The following is a 21,012-nucleotide window of genomic DNA, read 5'->3' as shown; positions in this document are numbered from 1 at the left end:
CGTCCCTCTGTCCCTTCGTCCCCAGCCCCGGCCCCGGGGTGCAGCGCCGGGCAGGTAACGGGGGGGGGGGCGAGGGGGGGGCGGGGGGGGCATATCTGGGTCCGTTACTTTGGGCTGGGGGGGGACATGGGAACATAATGGGGGCGGGGGGGCATATATGGGTCTGTTACTTTGGGCTGGGGGGGACATGGGGACATAAGGGGGACGGGGGGGGCACTCATGGGTACCTTAGTTTGGGATGGGGGGGGGACATGGGGACATAAGGGGGGTGGGGGGGGGTACATATGGGTCCGTTACTGTGGGCTGGGGGGGGCACATGGGGACGGGGGGACATGGGGGGGGACAGGTAGGTCCTTTACTTTGGGCTGGGGGACATGGGGGGACATGGGGACATAAGGGGGCAGGGGGGGCACTCATGGGTACCTTAGTTTGGGCTGGGGGGGGGACATGGGGACATAAGGGGGGTGTGGGGGGGTACATATGGGTCCGTTACTATGGGCTGGGGGGGGCATGGGAGGTGACATGGGGGGGGGGGGAACTAGAGTCATGGGGAGGGGGCATGTGGGTCTGTTCCTTTGGGCTGGGGGGGGGACAAAGGGGGGGACATAGAGGGGAACGTGTGGGTCTGGGGGGGGGACATGGATCCATTCCTTTGGGCTGGGGGACATGGGGGAGACACGTGGGTCTGTTCCTTTGGGCTGGGGGGGGGGCATGGAGGGTGACAGGGGGACATAGTGGGGAGGACATGGGGGGGGACACAGAGTCATGGGGGGGGGACTTGTGGGGGGGGAACATGGCAGTGGGGTGCAGCCCTGTTCTTTCCGACCCCCCCCCCCCCCCCCCCAAAATGAAGAGGAGAGGTGTGGGAGGGGGAGGGGGCAGAGTGCAGACCCACAGGGGGGTTCTGGATGGGGGGGGTGGCAGATGGATGGCTCCTCCCCCCCCCGCCCCCTTTCCAGCCCATCTCCCAATTAGTGGTAATTAATTAGCAGCTGCTCATTGAGGGAGTGGGGGTGGGGGGGGCCATATGGCACCGGGGGGGTGTCCCCCTCCCCATCCCACAGCACAGCACCTGAGTGGGCTGAGTGGGGGGGGGGGGGCACAGGTGGGGGGGGATAGTGCAGGACAGGAAGGGTCGGTGGGGGGGGGGGACAAAATGGGGCAGAATTAAATGGGGAAGGGACAGAAGTGGGACAATGGGGGCAGGGGGGGATGGGGGGATGGGGGCGTGTGGGGGGGGCAGGGGGAGATGGATGGGAAAGTGGGGACAGAAGGGGACAGGAGGGGTCACAGGGATGGGGGGGGCAGGAGGGGACACAGGGATGGGGGGGGTAGGAGGGGTCACAGGGATGGGGGGGCAGGAGGGGACACAGGGATGGGGGGGGTAGGAGGGGTCACAGGGATGGGGGGGCAGGAGGGGACACAGGGATGGGGGGGCAGGAGGGGACACAGGGATGGGGGGGGCAGGAGGGGTCACAGGGATGGGGGGGGGGCAGGAGGGGACACAGGGATGGGGGGGCAGGAGGGGACACAGGGATGGGGGGGGCAGGAGGGGTCACAGGGATGGGGGGGGGGCAGGAGGGGACACAGGGATGGGGGGGGCAGGAGGGGACACAGGGATGTCTGGCATTGTCACTGTGTTACAGGTGGTGGCAGCGGGGATGGGACATGGGGACAGGGATGGGATGGGGATGGGGACAGGAAGGGAACAGTGATGGGGACAGGAAGAAGACAGGGATGGGGATAGGGATGAGATGAATGGGACAGGGATGGGGACAGATATGGGGACAGGAAGGGGACAGGGATGGGATAGGGATGGAATGGGGATGGGGGTGGGACAGGGACGGGATTGGGATGGGGATGGGACATGAATGGGACAGGGATGGGGACAGGAAAGGGGACAGGAGTGAGGATAGGGATGGGCTGGGGATGGGATGGGATGGGACAGGGTTGGGGACAGATATGGGGACAGGCATGGGACAGGAATGGGGACAGGGGTGAGGATAGGGACGGGATGGGAACAGGGATGGGACAAGGATGGGATGGGGATGGGATGGGGACGGGGATGGGACATGGATGGGACATGAATGGAACAGGGATGGGGATAGGGATGGGGATAGGGATGGGATGGGGATGGAGATAGGGATGGGACAGGAAGGGGACAGGGATGGGGATAGGGATGGGATGGGGACGGGGATGGGGATGGGGATGGGGACAGGGATGGGACAAGGATGGGACGGGGATGGAACATGAATGGGACATGAATGTGGATAGGGATGGGGACAGGAAGGAGACAGGGATGGGATAGGGATGGGATATGAATGGGACTGGGATGGGACAGGGATGGGGACAGGGATGGGATGGGGATGGGACAGGGACGGGGACAGGAAGGGGACAAGAAGGGGGTAGTAATGGGACATGAATGGGACATGAATGGGACAGGGATGGGGACAGGGATGGGGACAGGGATGGGGACATGAATGGGGCAGGGATGGGACTGGGATGGGACAGGGATGGGACGGGGATGGGACAGGGATGGGACAGGGATGGGATGGGGATGGGTACGTGGGGCATCATGTTGCCATGGGGACACGTACCACTCTCAGTCCTTGGCCACAGGCTGCCACCCAGGGCCCGTCCCCGTCCCCATCCCCGTCCCTATGGCCGCACCGTCCTGCCGGGCCCTACTGGCCGCCTGCCTGGCGCTGGCGCTGGGGACAGCGGGTGAGCGGGGACATGGGGAACTGGGAGCTGAAGGGATGGGGACCCCAAGAAATGGGGCCATTGGGGTGGGGACATTGGGATGGGGACATTGGGATGGGGACCTCAAGAAATGGGGACATTGGGGTGGGGACATTGGGATGGGGACCCCAAGAAATGGAGCCATTGGGGTGGGGACTGTAAGAGGTGGGAGCCTGAGAAATTGGAGCCTGAAGGGATGGGGACCCCAAGAAATGGGGACATTGGGATGGGGACATTGGGATGGGGCCATTGGGGTGGGGACATTGGGATGGGGACATTGGGATGGGGCCATTGGGGTGGGGACATTGGGATGGGGACCCCAAGAAATGGGGCCATTGGGGTGGGGACATTGGGATGGGGCCATTGGGGTGGGGACATTGGGATGGGGACCCCAAGAAATGGGGACATTGGGATGGGGACGTTGGGATGGAGAACTCGAGAACTGGGGACACTGAGGATGGGGACCCCAAGAAATGGGGACTGTAAGGGATGGGGACCCCAAGAAATGGGGACATTGGGGTGGGGACATTGGGGTGGGGACATTGAGGTGGGGACATTGGGATGGGGACCTCAAGAAATGGGGACATTGGGATGGAGACCCCAAGAATTGGACCATTGGGGTGGGGACATTGGGATGGGGACCTCAAGAAATGGGGACATTGGGATGGAGACCCCAAGAATTGGACCATTGGAATGGGGACTGTAAGAGATGGGGAACCCAAGAAATTGGGGCCTGAAGGGATGGGGACCCTGAGAAGTGGGGACATTGGTTGGGGACGTTGGGGTGGGGACATGGGGACCCCAATGGCTGGGGATGTTGGTGCAGAGATGGGGACGTGGCATTCGGGGTGGTTGGGGACACTGGGATGGAGATGGGATCCCAGTGGTTGCGGACATTGGGGTGGGGACATGGGGACCCCAATAGTTGGGGATGTTGGTGTGGACATGGAGACCCCCGTGGTTGGGGATGTTGGGGTAGAAAGATGGAGACCCCCATGGTTGGGGACATTGTGATGGGGACATGGGGACCCCAGTGGTTGGGGATGTTGGGGTAGAAAGATGGAGACCCCCATGGTTGGGGACATTGGGATGGGGACATGGGGACCCCAGTGGTTGGGGATGTTGGTGTGGAGATGGGGATGTGGGGACCCCAGTGGTTGGGGACACTGGGATGGAGATGGGATCCCAATGGCTGGGGACACTGAGGTGGGACCCCAGTGGTTGGGGATGTTGGGGTGGGGACATGGGGATCCAATGGTTGGGGATGTCGGGGTGGACATGGGGACATGGGGATTCCAATCCCAGGGGACGTCAGGGTGGAGATGAGGACGTGGAGACCCCAATGGTTGGGGATGTTGGGATGGAGAAGGGATCCCAGTGGTTGGAGATGCTGGGATGGAGGGATGGGGACCCCAATGGTTGGGGATGATGGAGTGGGGACATGGAGATCCCAATGGTTGGGGATGTTGGGGTGGAGGGATGGGGATCCCAATGGTTGGGGATGTTGGGATGGAGGGATGGGGACCCCAATGGTTGGGGATGTTGGGATGGAGGGATGGGGATCCCAATGGTTGGGGATGTTGGGATGGAGGGATGGGGATCCCAATGGTTGGGGATGTTGGGATGGAGGGATGGGGATCCCAATGGTTGGGGATGATGGAGTGGGGACATGGAGATCCCAATGGTTGGGGATGTTGGGATGGAGATGGGGATGTGGTGTCCCCCTTGGTTGGGGACATTGGGATGGAGATGGGATCCCAGTGACTGGGGACACTGGGGTGGGGACATGGGGACCCCAATGGTTTGGGATGCTGGGATGGAGAAGGGATCCCAATGGTTGGGGATGTTGGTGTGGAGATTGGGACATGGTGTCTCCAATGGTTGGGGGACATTGGGATGGAGATGGGATCCCAATGGTTGCGGACATTGGGGTGGGGACATGGAGACCCCAATGGTTGGGGGTGTTGGGATGGAGGGATGGGGATCCCAATGTTTTGGGATGTTGGGATGGAGGGATGGGGATCCCAATGGTTGGGGACGTTGGGATGGAGGGATGGGGACCCCAATGTTTTGGGATGTTGGGATGGAGAAGGGATCCCAATGGTTGGGGATGTTGGGATGGAGGGATGGGGATCCCAGTGGTTGGGGACGTTGGGATGGAGGGATGGGGATCCCAATGGTTGGGGGTGTTGGAATGGAGGGATGGGGATCCCAGTGGTTGGGGATGTTGGGATGGAGAAGGGATCCCAATGGCTGGGGATGTTGGAATGGAGGGATGGGGATCCCAATGGTTGGGGATGTTGGGATGGAGAAGGGATCCCAATTGTTGGGGACGTTGGGATGGAGGGATGGGGACCCCAATGGTTGGGGATGATGGAGTGGAGAAGGGATCCCAATGGTTGGGGATGTTGGGATGGAGGGATGGGGATCCCAATGGTTGGGGATGATGGAGTGGGGACATGGAGATCCCAATGGTTGGGGATGTTGGGTTGGAGATGGGGATGTGGTGTCCCCCTTGGTTGGGGACATTGGGATGGAGATGGGATCCCAGTGACTGGGGACACTGGGGTGGGGACATGGGGACCCCAATGGTTTGGGATGCTGGGATGGAGAAGGGATCCCAATGGTTGGGGATGTTGGTGTGGAGATTGGGACATGGTGTCTCCAATGGTTGGGGGACATTGGTATGGAGATGGGATCCCAATGGTTGCGGACATTGGGGTGGGGACATGGAGACCCCAATGGTTGGGGGTGTTGGGATGGAGGGATGGGGATCCCAATGTTTTGGGATGTTGGGATGGAGGGATGGGGATCCCAATGGTTGGGGACGTTGGGATGGAGGGATGGGGACCCCAATGTTTTGGGATGTTGGGATGGAGAAGGGATCCCAATGGTTGGGGATGTTGGGATGGAGGGATGGGGATCCCAGTGGTTGGGGACGTTGGGATGGAGGGATGGGGATCCCAATGGTTGGGGGTGTTGGAATGGAGGGATGGGGATCCCAGTGGTTGGGGATGTTGGGATGGAGAAGGGATCCCAATGGCTGGGGATGTTGGAATGGAGGGATGGGGATCCCAATGGTTGGGGATGTTGGGATGGAGAAGGGATCCCAATTGTTGGGGACGTTGGGATGGAGGGATGGGGACCCCAATGGTTGGGGATGATGGAGTGGAGAAGGGATCCCAATGGTTGGGGATGTTGGGATGGAGGGATGGGGATCCCAATGGTTGGGGATGATGGAGTGGGGACATGGAGATCCCAATGGTTGGGGATGTTGGGTTGGAGATGGGGATGTGGTGTCCCCCTTGGTTGGGGACATTGGGATGGAGATGGGATCCCAGTGACTGGGGACACTGGGGTGGGGACATGGGGACCCCAATGGTTTGGGATGCTGGGATGGAGAAGGGATCCCAATGGTTGGGGATGTTGGTGTGGAGATTGGGACATGGTGTCTCCAATGGTTGGGGGACATTGGTATGGAGATGGGATCCCAATGGTTGCAGACATTGGGGTGGGGACATGGAGACCCCAATGGTTGGGGGTGTTGGGATGGAGGGATGGGGACCCCAATGTTTTGGGATGTTGGGATGGAGAAGGGATCCCAATGGTTGGGGATGTTGGGATGGAGAAGGGATCCCAATGGCTGGGGATGTTGGGATGGAGAAGGGATCCCAATGGTTGGGGATGTTGGGATGGAGGGATGGGGATCCCAATGGTTGGGGATGTTGGGGTGGGGACATGGGGATCCAATGGTTGGGGATGTTGGGGTAGGCATGGAGACCCCCATGGTTAGGGATGTTGGGATGGAGGGATGGGGATCCCAATGGTTGGGGATGTTGGGGTGGAAATGGGGACATTGGGGATATCGATCCCAGGGGACATCAGGGTGGAGATGAGGACATGGAGACCCCAATGGTCGGGGATGTTGGTGTGGAGATGGGGACCCCAATGGTTGGGGACATTGGGATGGGGACCCCAGTGGTTCGGGATGTTGGGTTGGAAATGAGGATGTGGTGTCCCCAGTGGTTGGGGACATTGGGGTGGAGATGGGATCCCAGAGGTTGGGGACATTGGAGTGGGGACATGGAGACCCCCATAGTTGGGAATGTTGGGGTAGGAAGATGGGGACCCCAGTGGTTGGAGACTTTGGGGTGGGGATATGAAGGCCCCAATGGTTGGGGATGTCGGTGTGGACATGGGGACCTCAGTGGTTGGGGATGTTGGGGTGGAGATGGGGAGGTGGGGACCCCTCTGCTGGGGACTCGGGTCCCCCCGTTGCGGTCAGTGACTCTGGGCGCAGCGCGGGACGAGGGCTGCGCGGCCTTTGGGAACGTGTTCACCGAGGTGACGGAGAACAGCCCCCACGGCACCATGGTGGCTCGGCTGCCCGCAGGGGGGGGGGCAGGGGGGGCCGCGCTGCAGCTCTGCCTGGAGGGCGCCGACGCCGCCTGGTTCTACCTGGATGGGAGCAGCATGAGGCTCAACGCATCCAACGGCCGCAGCCTGGACCGCGAGGTGGGGGCAGCCCCCGAGACACCCCATAGATGGCCCATGTCAGACCTATGTACAGCCTGCAGTTATCCCATATCCAGCCTATATCCGCCCTACAGTCATCCCATATCCAGCCTATATCCGCCCTACAGTCATCCCATATCCAGCCTATATCCGCCCTACAGTCATCCCATATCCAGCCTATATCCGCCCTACAGTCACCCCATATCCAGCCTGTATCCGCCCTACAGTCATCCCATATCCAGCCTGTATCCGCCCTACAGTCACCCCATATCCAGCCTATATCCACCCTACAGTCATCCCATATCCAGTCTATATCCGCCCTACAGTCATCCCATATCCAGTCTATATCCGCCCTACAGTCATCCCATATCCAGCCTATATCCGCCCTACAGTCATCCCATATCCAGCCTATATCCGCCCTACAGTCATCCCATATCCAGCCTATATCCGCCCTACAGTCATCCCATATCCAGCCTATATCCGCCCTAGTCATCCCATATCCAGCCTATATCCGCCCTACAGTCATCCCATATCCAGCCTATATCCGCCCTACAGTCATCCCATATCCAGCCTATATCCGCCCTACAGTCATCCCATATCCAGCCTATATCCGCCCTACAGTCATCCCATATCCAGCCTATATCCGCCCTACAGTCATCCCATATCCAGCCTGTATCCGCCCTACAGTCATCCCATATCCAGCCTACACCCCCCCCTACAGTCATCCCATATCCAGCCTATATCCGCCCTACAGTCATCCCATATCCAGCCTATATCCGCCCTACAGTCATCCCATATCCAGCCTATATCCGCCCTACAGTCATCCCATATCCAGCCTATATCTGCCCTACAGTCATCCCATATCCAGCCTATATCTGCCCTACAGTCATCCCATATCCAGCCTATATCCATCTTACAGTCATCCCATATCCAGCCTATATCCGCCCTACAGTCATCCCATATCCAGCCTATATCCATCTTACAGTCATCCCATATCCAGCCTATATCCGCCCTACAGTCATCCCATATCCAGCCTACACCCCCCCTACAGTCATCCCATATCCAGCCTACACCCCCCCTACAGTCATCCCATATCCATCTCATATCCATCCCACATCCATCTGATATTGTATCCATCCTACATCCATTCCATCTTATATCTATCCTACATCCATCCCATCTCATATCTATTCTACATTCATCCTACATTATATCCATCCTACATCCATCCTACATCCATCCCACATCCATCCCATGTAGATCCCACATCCATCCCATATCCACCCTATATCCATCCCACATCCATCCTATATTCATCCCTCATCCATCCCACATCCATTCTCTATCCATCCCACATCCATTCTACATCCATCCCACATCCATCCTGTATCTATCCTATTTCCATCCTATATCCATCCCATCCCATGTCCATCCCATGCCCATCCCTTCTCTAGTCCATGTCCATCCCATATTCATCCCATGTCCATCCCTTCCCCAATCTATGTCCATCCCATGTCCATCCTGTGTCCATCCTGTATCCATCCCATGTCCATCCTGTATCCATCCCGTGTCCATCCTGTATCCATCCCATGTCCATCCTGTATCCATGCTGTATCCATCCTGTATCCATCCCATGTCCATCCTGTATCCATGCTGTATCCATCCTGTATCCATCCCATGTCCATCCTGTATCCATCCCATATTCATCCCATGTCCATCCCTTCCCCAGTCTATGTCCATCCCGTGTCCATCCTGTATCCATCCCGTGTCCATCCTGTATCCATCCCATGTCCATCCTGTATCCATGCTGTATCCATCCTGTATCCATCCCATGTCCATCCTGTATCCATGCTGTATCCATCCTGTATCCATCCCATGTCCATCCTGTATCCATCCCATATTCATCCCATGTCCATCCCTTCCCCAGTCTATGTCCATCCCGTGTCCATCCTGTATCCATCCCATGTCCATCCTGTATCCATCCCATGTCTATCCCGTGTCCATCCTGTATCCATCCCGTGTCCATCCCGTGTCCATCCTGTATCCATCCCGTGTCCATCCCGTGTCCATCCTGTATCCATCCCATGTCCATCCCGTGTCCATCCTGTATCCATCCCGTGTCCATCCTGTATCCATCCCGTGTCCATCCTGTATCCATCCCGTATTCATCCCATGTCCATCCCTTCCCCAGTCTATGTCCATCCCATGTCCATCCTGTATCCATCCCATGTCCATCCTGTATCCATCCCATGTCCATCCCATGTCCATCCTGTATCCATCCCATGTCCATCCTGTGTCCATCCTGTATCCATCCCATGTCCATCCTGTATCCATCCTGTATCCATCCCATGTCCATCTTGTATCCATCCCATGTCCATCCCGTGTCCATCCTGTATCCATCCCATGTCCATCCTGTGTCCATCCCATGTCCATCCTGTATCCATCCCGTGTCCAACTCTTCCCCAGTCTGTGTCCATCCCATGTCCATCCCATCCCATCCCCATGGTGTCCCCATCCCCATGGTGTCCCCATAGTGCCCTCATGGTGTCCCCATAGTGCCCTCATGGTGTCCCTTTGCCCCACAGGAGCTGGAGTCCCCGGTGCTGATGGTGTCCCTGATCTGCGCTGAGGACGGCTCTGCTCCGGTACAGCACGTGTCCTTTGGGCACAACCAATGTGCCCGTCACCCCCTGTCCCCAATGTCACCCCATGTCCCCAGTGTCACCCCCTGTCCCCAATGTCACTGTGTCCCCATGTCACCCTTTGTCCCCAATGTCACCCCATGTCCCCAGTGTCACCCCCTGCCCCCACATCACCCCGTGTCCCCACAGGTGGAGTACCGGGTGATCGTGCAGGTCCTCAATGAGAATGACAACCGACCGCGCTTCCATGGGGACCCCGTCCTGACCCACAACGTCAGCGAGGTGATGGGGGCGGCCGTGGGGATGGGGGGAAGTGGGGACAGGATGGACATGGGCACAGGGTGGACAGGGGGACGGGAAGGATAGGGGGACAGGGTGGACATGGGGACATGATGGACATGGGGACATGATGGACATGGGGACAGGATGAACATGGGGACATGATGGACATGGGGACAGGATGAACATGGGGACATGATGGACATGGGGACAGGATGGACATGGGGACGTGATGGACATGGGGACGTGATGGACATGGGGACAGGGTGGATGTGGGGACAGGGTGGACATGGGGACAGGATGGACATGGGGACAGGATGGACAGGGGGACGAGATGGACATGGGGACAGGGTGGACATGGGGACAGGGTGGGCAGGGGGACAGGATGGACATGGGGACTGGATGGACATGGGGACGGGATGGGTGTGGGGACAGGATGGACATGGGACAGGATGGACATGGGGACAGGATGGACATGGAGACAGGGTGGACATGGGGACAGGATGGACATGGGGACAGGGTGGACAGGGGGACAGGATGGACATGGAGACAGGGTGGACATGGGGAGAGGATGGACATGGAGACAGGGTGGGCGTGGGGACAGGGTGGATATGGGGACAGGATGGACATGGGACAGGATGGATATGGGGAGAGGATGGACATGGGGACAGGATGGACATGGAGACAGGGTGGACATGGGGACAGGGTGGACATGGGGACAAGGTGGACATGGGGACAGGATGGACATGGAGACAGGGTGGACATGGGGACAGGATGGACATGGGACAGGATGGACATGGGACAGGATGGACAGGGGGACAGGATGGACATGGGACAGGGTGGACATGGGGACAGGATGGACAGGGGGACTGGATGGACAGGGGGACAGGGTGGACATGGGACAGGGTGGACATGGGACAGGATGGACATGGGACAGGATGGACATGGGACAGGGTGGACATGGGACAGGATGGACATGGGGACAGGATGGACATGGGGACAGGGTGGACATGGGACAGGGTGGACATGGGACAGGGTGGACATGGGGACAGGATGGACATGGGGACAGGATGGACGGGGACAGGGTGGACGTGGGGACAGGATGGACGGGGACAGGGTGGACGTGGGGACAGGATGGACATGGGGACAGGATGGACATGGGGACAGGATGGACGTGGGGACAGGGTGGATGTGGGACAGGATGGACATGGGGACAGGATGGACATGGGGACAGGGTGGACATGGGGACAGGATGGACATGGGACAGGATGGACATGGGGACAGGGTGGACATAGGACAAGATGGGCAGGGGGACGTGATGGACATGGGGACAGGATGGATAGGGGGACAGGATGGACATGGGGACAGGGTGGACATGGGACAGGATGGACATGGGGGCAGGATGGACATGGGACAGGATGGACATGGGACAGGATGGACATGGGGACAGGATGGACATGGGACAGGATGGACATGGGACAGGATGGACATGGGGACAGGATGGACATGGGACAGGATGGACAGGGGGACAGGATGGACATGGGGACAGGGTGGACATGGGGACAGGGTGGACATGGGACAGGATGGACATGGGGGCAGGATGGACATGGGACAGGATGGACATGGGGACAGGATGGACATGGGGACAGGATGGACATGGGACAGGATGGACATGGGGACAGGATGGACATGGGGCAGGATGGACATGGGACAGGGTGGACATGGGGACAGGGTGGACATTGGGACAGGATGGACATGGGGACAGGATGGACATGGGGACAGGATGGACATGGGACAGGATGGACATGGGACAGGATGGGCATGGGGACAGGGTGGACATGGGGACAGGATGGACATGGGGACAGGGTGGACGTGGGGACAGGGTGGACATGGGACAGGATGGACATGGGACAGGATGGACATGGGGACAGGATGGACATGGGACAGGATGGACATGGGACAGGATGGACATGGGGACAGGATGGACAGGGGGACAGGGTGGACATGGGGACAGGATGGACATGGGGACAGGGTGGACATGGGACAGGATGGACATGGGACAGGATGGACATGGGACAGAGTGGACATGGGAACGGGATGGACATGGGGACAGGGTGGACATGGGGACAGGGTGGACATGGGGACAGGGTGGACATGGGACAGGATGGACATGGGGACATGATGGACATGGGACAGGATGGGCATGGGGACAGGGTGGACATGGGGACAGGATGGACATGGGGACAGGGTGGACATGGGACAGGATGGACATGGGACAGGATGGACATGGGACAGAGTGGACATGGGAACGGGATGGACATGGGGACAGGGTGGACATGGGGACAGGATGGACATGGGGACAGGATGGACATGGGGACAGGGTGGACATGGAGCCAATGGTGGGGACAGGGATGGCCATAGAAATGGTGATGGGGTGTCCATGAGGACGTGGATGGGCATCGGAATGGGGACAGGTGGGGACAGGGACTGCTGTGGGAAGAGGGCTGTCCATAGGGATGGGGACAGAGCTGGGGACACGGATGGCCCTGGGGACTGGGGTGGGACTGGGGACAAGAGTCCAGGTCTGGGGACACCCAGATGGGATTGGGGTCATATGTCCATGTTTGGGGACACATGGCTGGGTCTGGGGACACATGGCCATATTTGGGGACAATTGGCTGGGTTTGGGGACACCAAGATGGGATTGGGGTCTCATGGCTGGGGCTGGGGACATATTACTGGGTCTGGGGGCACCAAGATGGATCTGGGGACACATGGCTGGGTTTGGGGTCTCATGGCTGGGTTTGGGGACACCAAGATGGGATTGGGGACCAGTGGCTGAGTCTGGGGACACCCAGATGGGACTGGGAACACGAGGCTGTTTTTGGGGACACCAGGATGGGATTGGGGACACATGGCTGGGTATGGGGACACCAGGATGGGATTGGGGACACATGGCTGGGTATGGGGACACCCAGATGGGATTGGGGACACATGGCTGGGTATGGGGACACCAGGATGGGATTGGGGACACATGGCTGGGTATGGGGACACCAGGATGGGATTGGGGACACATGTCCAGATTTGAGGACATATTACTGGGTTTGAGGACATCCAGATGGGATTGTGGACACCCGGACGTGTTTGGGGACACATGGCTGGGTATGGGGACACCCATATGGGATTGGGGACACATGGCTGGGTATGGGGATACCCAGATGGGTTTGGGGTCTCATGGCTGGGTTTGGGGACCCCCATATGGGATTGGGGACACCCCCACGGCCGTGTTTGGGGTGACACGTGTGTGTGCCCCGTGTCCAGCTGGTGGCGGTGCACTCGGTGGTGTTCAGCACACAGGCGGAGGACGCGGACGGCGACACGTTGATGTACGTCATCGACGCCACCTCGGTGGGTGCTGGGAGAGGGGAGGGGACAAGGGGGACACAATGGGGCCGGGTGGATGGGGTGGTGCTGAGGTGTCCCCTTGTTGTCCCCCCATTGTCCCCCTGTTGTCCCCTTGTTGTCCCCTTGTTGTCCCCCCATTGTCCCCCTGTTGTCCCCTTGTTGTCCCCTTGTTGTCCCCTTGTTGTCCCCCTGTTGTCCCCATGTTGTCCCCTTGTTGTCCCCCTATTGTCCCCCTGTTGTCCTCCTGTTGTCCCCATGTTGTCCCCCTATTGTCCCCATGTTGTCCCCCTATCGTCCCCCCATTGTCCTCCTGTTGTCCTCCTGTTGTCCCCATGTTGTCCCCTTGTTGTCCCCATGTTGTCCCCCTGTTGTCCCCTTGTTGTCCCCCCATTGTCCCCCTATTGTTCCCCTGTTGTCCCCTTGTTGTCCCCATGTTGTCCCCCTATTGTTCCCCTGTTGTCCCCTTGTTGTCCCCATGTTGTCCCCCTATTGTTCCCCTGTTGTCCCCTTGTTGTCCCCATGTTGTCCCCCCATTGTCCCCCTGTTGTCCTCCTGTTGTCCCCCTGTTGTCCCCCTGTTGTCCCCATGTTGTCCCTATTGTGTCCCCATATTGTCCCCATGTTGTCCCCATTGTGTCCCCCTGTTGTCCCCATGTCGTCCCCATGTTGTCCCCTTGTTGTCCCCCTGTTGTCCTCCTGTTGTCCCCTTGTTGTCCCCTTGTTGTCCCCATGTTGTCCCCCCATTGTCCCCCTATTGTTCCCCTGTTGTCCTCCTGTTGTCCCCATGCTGTCCCCCTATTGTCCCCCTGTTGTCCCCATGTTATCCCCATACTGTCCCCCTGTTGTCCCCCTATTGTCCCCCTGTTGTCCCCCTATTGTCCCCCTGTTGTCCCCCTGTTGTCCCCCTGTTGTCCCCCTGTTGTCCTCCTGTTGTCCCCATGCTGTCCCCCTATTGTCCCCCTGTTGTCCCCCCATTGTCCCCCCATTGTCCCCCTATTGTCCCCCTATTGTCCCCCTGTTGTCCTCCTGTTGTCCCCTTGCTGTCCCCATGTTGTCCCCCCATTGTCCCCCTATTGTCCCCCTGTTGTCCTCCTGTTGTCCCCTTGTTGTCCCCCTATTGTCCCTGTTGTCCCCCCATTGTCCCCCTATATTCCCCCTGTTGTCCGCAGCCCGACGCTCGCTTCTTCCGCATCGACCTCCCCAACAGTGGCCGCGTGGTGCTGGCACGTCCCCTGGACTTCGAGAGCCGGCGCAGCCTGGAGGTGGTGGTGACGGCTGTGGTGAGGACACAGCGTGTCCCCTATGTGTCCCCAGAGCATCCCCAATGGGACCCCAAAGCATCCCCAATGGGACCCCAATGGGACCCCAAAGCATCCCCAATGGGATCCCAATGGGACCCCAAAGCATCCCCAGTGTGACCCCAATGGGACCCCAAAGCATCCCCAATGTGAACCCAAAGCATCCCCAATGGGACCCCAATGGGACCCCAAATCATCCCCAATGGGACCCCAATGGGACCCCAAATAATCTCCAATGGGACCCCAATGAGACCCCAAAGCATCTTCAATGGGACCCCAATGGGACCCCAAATCATCTCCAATGGGACCCCAATGGGACCCCAAATCATCTCCAATGGGACCCCAATGGGACCCCAAAGCATCCCCAGTGTGACCCCAATGGGACCCCAGAGCATCCCCAATGGGACCCCAAATCATCTCCAATGGGACCCCAATGGGACCCCAAAGCATCCCCAGTGTGACCCCAATGGGATCCCAAATCATCCCCAATGGGACCCCAATAGGACCCCAAAGCATCTCCAATGGGACCCCAATGGGACCCCAAAGCATCCCCAGTGTGACCCCAATGGGACCCCAAAGCATCCCCAATGGGACCCCAATGGGATCCCAAAGCATCCCCAATGGGACCCCAATAGGACCCCAAAGCATCTCCAATGGGACCCCAATGGGACCCCAAAGCATCCCCAAAGTGCCCCCAACGTGTCCCCAGCGTGTCCTCAATGTGACCCCAGTGTGTCCCCACCATGTCCCCAAAGTGTCCCCACCATGGCCCCATATCCCCACCCCATATCCCATATCCCCCTATATCCCATATCCCCATCCCCCATAATCCCATATCCCCCTATATCCCATATCCCCATCCCCCATAATCCCATATCCCCATCCCGTATCCCCATATCCCCATCCCATATCCCCATCCCCCATAATCCCATATCCCCATCTCATATCCCCGTATCCCCATCCCCCATGTCCCCACCCCATATCCCCATCCCCCTATATCCCATATCCCCATATCCCATATCCCCATCCCCCATATCCCATATCCCCATCCCCCTATATCCCATATCCCCATATCCCATATCCCCATCCCCCTATATCCCATATCCCCATATCCCATATCCCCATCCCCCTATATCCCATATCCCCATATCCCATATCCCCATCCCCCTATATCCCATATCCCCATATCCCCATCCCCCTATATCCCATATCCCATATCCCATATCCCCATCCCCCTATATCCCATATCCCCATATCCCATATCCCCATCCCCCTATATCCCATATCCCCATATCCCCATATCCCCATCCCCCTATATCCCATATCCCATATCCCATATCCCCATCCCCCTATATCCCATATCCCCATATCCCATATCCCCATCCCCCTATATCCCATATCCCCATATCCCCATATCCCCATCCCCCTATATCCCATATCCCATATCCCATATCCCCATCCCATACCCTCATCCCCCATATCCCCATTCCCCATCCCCTATATCTCCACCCCATATCCCCATCCCCCATATCCCCACCCTATATTTCCATATCCCATATCCTCACCCCATATCCCATATCCCCATATCCCCACCCTATATTTCCATATCCCCATATCCCATAGCCCCATATCCCATAGCCCCATATCCCATATCCGCACCCCATACCCCCATCCCCCACCCCACACCCCACATCCCCCCCCTCCCCAATCCCATTCTCGTTAGACGCTCCCCACTAATTGGGGGTGACATGATCCCATCAGCGCCCCACACCTGGCCTCAATCCGTGCATTAATTACACTAATTACAGCCCCCCCCCCAACCACCTGGGGGAACCTGCAGAGCGGGGGAGGGGCGGCCCATAGGGACTGGGGGAGGGGAACTGCTCTATGGGGTCACTGCACTATAGGGTCACTGCTCTATGGAAGCTCTATGGGGTCACTGCTCTATGGGATCTCTATGGGGTCTCTGTGCTATGGGGTCACTGCTCTATGGGAGCTCTATGGGGTCTCAGTGCTATGGGGTCTCTACTCTATGGGATCTCTATGGGATCACTGCTCTATGGGGTCACTGCTCTATGGGGTCTCTGCTCTATGGGGTCACTGCTCTATGGGGTCACTGATCTATGGGGTCTCTGCTCTATGGGGTCACTGCTCTATGGGGTCTCTGCTCTATGGGGTCTCTGCTCTATGGGGTCACTGATCTATGGGGTCTCTGCTCTATGGGGTCACTGATCTATGGGGTCTCTGCTCTATGGGGTCACTGCTCCATGGGGTCTCTGCTCTATGGGGTCACTGATCTATGGGGTCTCTGCTCTATGGGGTCTCTGCTCTATGGGGTCACTGCTCTATGGGGTCTCTGCTCTATGGGGTCACTGCTCTATGGGGTCTCTGCTCTATGGGGTCTCTGCTCTATGGGGTCACTGCTCTATGGGATCACTGCTCTATGGGGTCTCTGCTCTATGGGGTCTCTGCTCTATGGGGTCTCTGCTCTATGGGGTCACTGCACCATAGGGTCACTGCTCTATGGGGTCACTGCACCATAGGGTCACTGCTCTATGGGGTCTCTGCTCTATGGGGTCACTGCTCTATGGGGTCTCTGCTCTATGGGGTCACTGCTCTATGGGGTCTCTGCTCTATTGGGTCACTGCTCTATGGGGTCTCTGCTCTATGGGGTCACTGCTCTATGGGGTCTCCGCTCTATGGGGTCACTGCTCTATGGGGTCTCTGCTCTATGGGGTCACTGCTCTATGGGGTCTCCGCTCTATGGGGTCACTGCTCTATGGGGTCTCTGCTCTATGGGGTCACTGCTCTATGGGGTCTCTGCTCTATGGTTTCTCTGCTCTATGGGGCCCTGCTCTATGGGGTCTCAGTGCTATGGGGTCACTGCTCTATGGGTCACTGCTCTATGGGGTCTCTGCTCTATGGGGTCACTGATCTATGGGGTCTCTGCTCTATTGGGTCACTGCTCTATGGGGTCTCTGCTCTATGGGGTCTCTGCTCTATGGGGTCACTGCTTTATGGGGCCTCTATGAGGTCACTGCTCTATGGGGTCTCTGCTCTATGGGGTCACTGCTCTATGGGGTCTCTGCTCTATGGGGTCTCTGCTCTATGGGGTCACTGCTTTATGGGGCCTCTATGAGGTCACTGCTCTATGGGGTCTCTGCTCTATGGGGTCACTGCTCTATGGGGTCTCTGCTCTATGGGGTCACTGATCTATGGGGTCTCTGCTCTATGGGGTCTCTGCTCTATGGGGTCACTGCTCTATGGGGTCTCTGCTCTATGGGGTCACTGCTCTATGGGGTCTCTGCTCTATGGGGTCACTGATCTATGGGGTCTCTGCTCTATGGGGTCTCTGCTCTATGGGGTCACTGCTCTATGGGGTCTCTGCTCTATGGGGTCACTGCTTTATGGGGTCTCCAAATGCTGCCCCAATGCCACCTCTTGCTGTCCCCAGTGCCGCCCCATTGCCACTTCCTGATGTCCCTAATGGCGCCCCAAAGCTGCCCAATGTGTCCCCAATGGCACCCCAAAGCCCACCCCCCAGTGCTGTCCCTAAAGCCTCCCCAAAGTGCCCCAAAGCCACCCCAATGTCTCTCCAATGGCGCCCCAATGGGCCCCCCCTGTGCTGCCCCCCAATCTTCCCCATGGCGCCCCAAAGCCACCCCAATGGGTCCCCAATGGTGCCCCGAAGCCCCCCCCCCAATGCTGTCCTTAAAGCCACCCCAATGGCACCCCAAAGCCCCCCAGTGGGTCCCCAATGGCACCCCAAAGTCCCCCCGTGCTGCCCCCAAAGCCCCCCCAATGGCTCCCCAATGGTGCCCCATAGCCACCCCATAATGCTGTCCCCAAAGCCCCCCCAATGGGTCCCCAAAGCCGCCCAATGGTGCCCCAAATCCACCCCAATGGGCCCCCAGTGGCACCCCAAAGGTGCCCTAAAGCCACCCCAAAGCCCCCCCTCAATGCTGTCCTTAAAGCCTCCCCAGTGGGTCCCCAATGGCGTCCCAAAGCCCACCCATCAATGGCACCCCAAAGCCACCCCAATGGGTCCCCAATGGAGCCCCATAGCCCCCCAATGCTGTCCCCAAAGCCACCCCAATGGGTCCCCAATGGAGCCCCATAGCCCCCCCAATGCTGTCCCCAAAGCCACCCCAATGGGTCCCCAATGGCACCCCAATGGGTCCCCAATGGCACCCCAATGCTGTCCTTAAAGCCACCCCAAAGGTGCCCCAAAGCCACCACAATGGGTCCCCAAAGGTGCCCCAAAAGTGCCCTAAAGCCACCCCAATGGCTCCCCCCAATGGCTCCCCAAAGCCCCCCAGTGCTGTCCTTAAAGCCACCCCAATGGGTTCCCAATGGCATTCCAAAGCCCCCCGCATTGGCACCCCAAAGCCCCCCCTGTGCTGCCCCCAATTTATCCCATGGCGCCCCAATGCTGTCCTTAAAGCCAACCCTAAAGCCACCCCAATGGCACCCCAAAGCTACCCCCGAAAGCCTCCCCAAATGGGTCCCCAATGGTGCCCCAAAGCCCCCAATGCTGTCCCCAATCCACCCCATGGCGCCCCCAAAGCCACCCCAATGCTGTCCTTAAAGCCACCCCAATGGTGCCCCAAAGCCACCACAATGGGTCCCCAATGGGTCCCCAAGTCCCCCCCCAACGCTGTCCTTGAAGCCACCCCAATGGTGCCCTATAGCCACCCCAATGGGTCCCCAACGGAGCCCCAAAAGTGCCCTAAAGCCACCCCAATGCTGCCCCCAAAGCCACCCCCAAACCCCCCCCGTGCTGCCCCCAAAGCCCCCCCAATGGCTCTCCAATGGTGCCCCATAGCCCACCCCACAATGCTGTCCCCAAAACCACCCCAATGGGTCCCCAATGGCACCCCAAAGGTGCCCTAAAGCCACCCCAAAGCCCCCCCTCCATGCTGTCCTTAAAGCCTCCCCAGTGGGTCCCCAATGGCGTCCCAAAGCCCACCCATCAATGGCACCCCAAAGCCACCCCAATGGGTCCCCAATGGAGCCCCATAGCCTCCCCAATGCTGTCCCCAAAGCCACCCCAATGGGTCCCCAATGGAGCCCCATAGCCCCCCCAATGCTGTCCCCAAAGCCGCCCCAATGTGTCCCCAATGGCACCCCAAAGCCCCCCCCATAAAGCCGCCCCAACGACACCCCAAAGCCGCCCAATGGGTTCCCACTGGCATCCCAAAGCCCCCCCCCGTGCTGCCCCCAATCCGCCCCATGGCGCCCCAAAGCCACCCCAATGCTGTCCTTAAAGCCAACCCTAAAGCTGCCCCAAAGGTGCCCTAAAACCCCCCAATGGGTCCCCAATAGTGCCCCATATCCCATCCCCTAATGCTGTCCTTAAAGCCACCCCAACGACGCCCCAAGCCACCCCAAGCCCAATGGCACCCCAAAGCCCCCCCCAAAGCCGCCCCAAAGGTGCTGCAAAGCCACCCCAATGGTGCCCTAAAGCTGCCCCAATGGGTCCCCAATGGCATCCCAAAGCCCAGCCCCCAATGGTGCCCTAAAGCCCACCCCAATGGCACCTGAAAGCCCCCCTAATGCTGTCCCCAAAGCCACCCCAACGGTGCCCTAAAGCCCCCCCAATGCTGTCCTTAAAGCCGACCCTAAAACTGCCCCAATGGCCCCCAAAGCCACCCCATAGGTCTCAATGGTGCCCCAAAGCCCCCCCAACGCTGTCCTTAAGCCGCCCCAATGGTACCCCAAAGCCCCCCCCTCAGTGCTGTCCCCAAAGCCGCCCCAATGGTGCCCTAAATCCACCCCAATGCTGTCCTTAAAGCCGCCCCCAAAGCAACTCCAATGGGTCCCCAATGGCGTCCCATAGCCCATCCCCCAATGCTGTCCCCAAAGTCACCCCAATGGGTCTCCAATGGCGCCCCATACCCCCCCCCCAAATGCTGTCCTTAAAGCCACCCCAATGGTGCCCCAAAGCCCCCCCCTCAGTGCTGTCCCCAAAGCCCCCCCATTGACTCCCCAAAGCCCCCCTGTGCTGCCCCCAAAGCCCACCATGTGCTGCCCCCAAAGCCGCCCCAAAGGTGCCCCAAACCACCCCAATGGGTCCCCAATGGCATCCCATAGCCCATCCCCCAATGCTGCCCCCAAACCACCCCAATGGGT

The 21,012-nt window shown here is 59.0% G+C and overlaps 1 protein-coding gene across 1 annotated transcript; it reads left to right on the top strand.

Annotated features, from left to right (window-relative positions):
* Positions 1–15,022, top strand: LOC146751100 (cadherin-related family member 5-like). Its single transcript, XM_085535595.1, has 7 exons — positions 1–54; positions 2,620–2,724; positions 7,043–7,257; positions 9,843–9,902; positions 10,089–10,181; positions 13,500–13,586; positions 14,752–15,022. The coding sequence occupies exons 2-7, from the start codon at positions 2,661–2,663 to the stop codon at positions 14,998–15,000; spliced, it is 768 nt and encodes a 255-aa protein (XP_085391721.1). The 5' UTR covers positions 1–54; positions 2,620–2,660; the 3' UTR covers positions 15,001–15,022.
* Positions 15,023–21,012: the final 5,990 nt, after the last annotated feature.

This window comes from Coturnix japonica, unplaced genomic scaffold, assembly GCF_054131305.1.
Source record: "Coturnix japonica strain WE unplaced genomic scaffold, WE-NBRP24 Scf138, whole genome shotgun sequence".
In the NCBI taxonomy this organism is placed as follows: Eukaryota; Metazoa; Chordata; class Aves; order Galliformes; family Phasianidae; genus Coturnix; species Coturnix japonica.
The sequence above is the reverse complement of the archived record's forward strand: the minus strand, read 5'-3'. Positions and strand labels throughout refer to the sequence as shown.

Excerpts from the sequence above, each read along its gene's own strand:
- LOC146751100 (XM_085535595.1), top strand. The coding sequence starts at position 2,661 with ATGGCCGCACCGTCCTGCCGGGCCCTACTGGCCGCCTGCCTGGCGCTG. Across the intron at positions 7,258-9,842 it reads GCCGCAGCCTGGACCGCGAG|GAGCTGGAGTCCCCGGTGCT; the intron begins GTGGGGGCAGCC and ends TTTGCCCCACAG. Across the intron at positions 9,903-10,088 it reads CTGAGGACGGCTCTGCTCCG|GTGGAGTACCGGGTGATCGT; the intron begins GTACAGCACGTG and ends GTGTCCCCACAG.